The sequence below is a fragment of the Kryptolebias marmoratus genome, linkage group LG21 (assembly GCF_001649575.2).
Source record: "Kryptolebias marmoratus isolate JLee-2015 linkage group LG21, ASM164957v2, whole genome shotgun sequence".
NCBI classification, from domain to species: domain Eukaryota; kingdom Metazoa; phylum Chordata; class Actinopteri; order Cyprinodontiformes; family Rivulidae; genus Kryptolebias; species Kryptolebias marmoratus.
This window is the reverse complement of record NC_051450.1, coordinates 3,923,814-3,927,457: the sequence shown is the minus strand read 5'-3', so window position 1 is coordinate 3,927,457 and position 3,644 is coordinate 3,923,814. Positions and strand designations below refer to the sequence as shown.

At 36.4% G+C, this 3,644-nt stretch overlaps 1 protein-coding gene across 1 annotated transcript in view; it reads left to right on the top strand.

The window, feature by feature from the left end:
* Positions 1-3,644, top strand: part of kcnh2b (potassium voltage-gated channel, subfamily H (eag-related), member 2b) — a 235,656-nt gene that overhangs the window by 185,217 nt on the left and 46,795 nt on the right. Inside the window, exons 10-11 of the mRNA XM_017433948.3 lie at positions 1,220-1,374; positions 1,651-1,745. Coding sequence (XP_017289437.1) covers positions 1,220-1,374; positions 1,651-1,745 — 250 coding nt within the window. The remainder of the gene's footprint in view (positions 1-1,219; positions 1,375-1,650; positions 1,746-3,644) is intronic.

Genomic DNA, 3,644 nt, shown 5'->3' with positions numbered 1-3,644 from the left:
GACGAAAACCTTTCTAAAACCACAAAAATCACTTCCTTCATCAGAATACCCTACCTGTTAAATATAAGCGGGTAGCACAAATAGATCTATGCATTAAAAGCAGCAAGTGTCTGAAAAACATTACAACTTACATACAAACACTTACAAAAGCACAAAAAATACTTCAAAAACACTCCACAGAAATAAATTTCACTTGTCTGAATTTTTTATGTACAGATATGCATCTTTTAATGGTTTAAAATAAAAAATATCTAGTTATTTCCATGCAGTGTCCAGAAAGAGGTGTTGTTCAGCTTGTAGGGCAGCACAACTGCTTCCACCCACCTCCATCATCATCATCATATGAAATTACTCTTTGTCACAACAAAAAATAGTGGCTGGTAAAATATTTGACAGTATGGTAAAAAATGTTGTCCACCAGCCACTATGGCTGGTGGACAACATTTTTAATTTCCACCCCTGGTTGTAAATGGTGAAAAGGATTTGTAGTTCTCAAACCTTTTGTTCAGACTTGTTTTCGACATTCTCTACAGAGTACATTTTTTCTGCTGCGCATCTGTCAAGTTGAATCTGAACCATTACCAAATAACTGAGCCATTGTTTTTCTTTTTGCTCACCAGCTGATCTTCGATTTCCTCTCCTGTTTTCATCAAACCCCTCTATTTTGTGGCTACTTGTGGCTGCTAAACTTTCTGTCCACCTGGAGAAGCAAACAAATGGGGAGAAAAAGAACAGGCGGATTTTCAAGTATAACGATAACTCAATGTAGACTATATCAATATAAATGATATAGTTTCAGCTTATATTGTGTATGAAATTATCTCAATATTTTTAAAATATTGAGATATTGCCCAGCCCTAGTAGAAAGTTCCAATTCACTTAGAAAACACACATGCATGTATTATATAACCACAAAGGACTACTAGGCTCTCTGCAACCTTATGGACACCATAAGGGCTCTGATTATAACTAGAGGGTTGAGGGAGTAGACACCCCACAATGATGAATGGGTGTAAATATTTACCACCTCATTAGCCAGGAGGCACATTGGTACAAAACCGCTGCTGCATCCCCCTTATATAATTAAATGTGTATGTCTGCGACAGGATGACAACAGGTGGGAGTACTGTGAGGAAATATATGAGCCAAGATGTATATGAGCCATGTTTGTGGCATTTGTCAATATATCATAATGTTTTTATTTTCTCTCCAATTTTAGACTACCACTCTAATAGGACTGCTAAAAACTGCTCGTCTCCTGCGATTGGTCCGCGTAGCCAGAAAGTTGGATCGCTACTCAGAGTATGGCGCAGCTGTCCTTTTCCTTCTCATGTGCACCTTTGCACTCATCGCTCACTGGCTGGCCTGCATCTGGTACAAGTTCATAAAACAGTTTGATGGTTGGGATATCATTGTTGAAAATATTCTTTGAATAATTCCCCTTTATGTTAGGTAACTACTTCTATTTAAGCTATTGCAATGCATTACTGAAGCCAAAGTAACAAAAAAAAATTACGTTGTGAAAAACTGCATAATCTCATAGATTGTGTAGAAATTTATATTGCAAATAATAAATTTCCATATTCAATTTTAGAATAAAGCAAATATATTAAGAATATATTGTCATGTTTTGTTTTTTGTTTTTTCTAGGTATGCAGTTGGTAATGTTGAGAGAAACGGTTCAATAGGCTGGCTCCACACTCTGGGAGAACAGCTGGGAAAACAATTCAATGATTCTGTTCCAGGTAGAGGGCACTAACCATGTGTGTGTGTGTGTGTGTGTGTGTGTGTTGGGCAGATGCTGCATTTAGGTGTAAAGTGGTAGTAAAATGTGGTACTATTTAAATTTGTTTGCTCAATTTGTTCTTAATGTCTTGCAAAAATCACCCTTAACTTTTAGGTGGCTTGCTCCAGCTTCAAGCCTGTATGGACGAGAGTCGACCAGGCTCTCGTGGTCTTCTTCCACAGGTCATACCCGTTTTCACCAGTCTAAACAAGTAATAGGGTCCAGGCACAGGACATTAGAGTGTTGTTACATTAAATGCTCGCTAAGAAACTATTTAAAACCTCCAAAATGTTGGTAGCATCTAAACACCTTAGCTTTGTTGAATTGTGAGAATTTAGATGGTGAAAACACCAACCCTTTTAGTGTTTTTTTATGCTTGCTTCTTTAATTAGTAAAAAGGTTTGCAGTTTACAGCTTGTAGTATTAAATTGAGCAGTTGAGTAATCAATAAATAAAGCTTTTCAATGAATTTACTTCCCCTCAGGCCACAGCTGTGGAAAATTTGAATATATAAAATTTTAGCTTTCTGTATTAGTAATAACAGACACATACACAATCTTTTTATCAAAAGCACTTTTAATAAAGCAAGCAAGTTAAAAATAATTTAATAGAAATGAATTAATAATTGGTATTTTATTTATTTTTTCACTTGCTTGCTTGCTGCCCAATATGAAAATCTGACTAGAATGTTATATTCTGGACAGATCTCAACAGACACATTCCTTGATACTGTCTAATGAAACAGACATGTATGTAGTTGTACTTGTTGTAAGCAATTAGAATATTATTTGAATGACCATCTGCCATTCAAAATCAGTTTAATTTTAGCTTGAATTGAGAGGAAATCCCCACATACCACAGGAAGCTTCCACTGTACTTTCAATATTTAAACATGAGACAACTGCAAAATAAGAGAATGTAAAGTGGAAATAGTATACCGTATTTTCCGGATTATAAGGCGCACTTAAAAGCCTTCAGTTTTCTCAACAAACGACAGTGCACCTTTTAATCCGGAGCGCCTTATATATGTAAGAAGTCGTCATGTTTTAGTACGACTTTGGTAAACTACAAAGCTGCACGGCTGCAGCATTAAGGCTCAGTTATAGTCTCTCTTTGTAGTGTTGCACAGAGCTCCGTGCACAGCGAGCGGTGGAGGCGTTTATACTTGACGCTTATGTTGGTGCAGTATTCTCCAAAAAGACGGGGCTGTTTTGTTTCACTTAATGTGTCTTATAATCTGGTATGCCTTATATATAAATATAAAAAGTTCAAAAATGGACCATTCATTGACAGTGCGTCTTATAATCCAGTGCGCCCTATAGTGCGGAAAATACGGTACCCCATACTCATGAGTCTCTGGCAATCTCTGGCATCATCTGGTCAACAAACAAGATTACTATACCAATACAAGAGAGGTGAGCAAATGATTTTATAATATGTCAGACATTTCCAGTAAGAGTATTTTGACAACATAAAGAAAGAGAGAAAAAAAAACATTTTCTGTTACTGCAGCTTTCTGGTAGTAGTTTCTGTATGTGCAAAAAATGAGGCGTTTTTATTTTATTTTCATGGCCTTATGTGCATACTGACTCTATAGCTGCAAAGGCAACAACATTGTAGCACACTAGTAGAGATATCACTAAGTCAAATGCAAGCATTTAATCATTCTATGCAGTCTAAAGGAAAAGTAGAGCATAACTATGAGGGGCCGTTTAGGACAAAATGTACGTTTTGTCTCTCACACACTACAAAAAACTCATGCAAACTCAAAAAATATTCACGCACACTCAAAAAAAACCCTCACCCACACTCAAAAAATATTCAAATTGTGTATACACACTACTAAAATGCCACACAC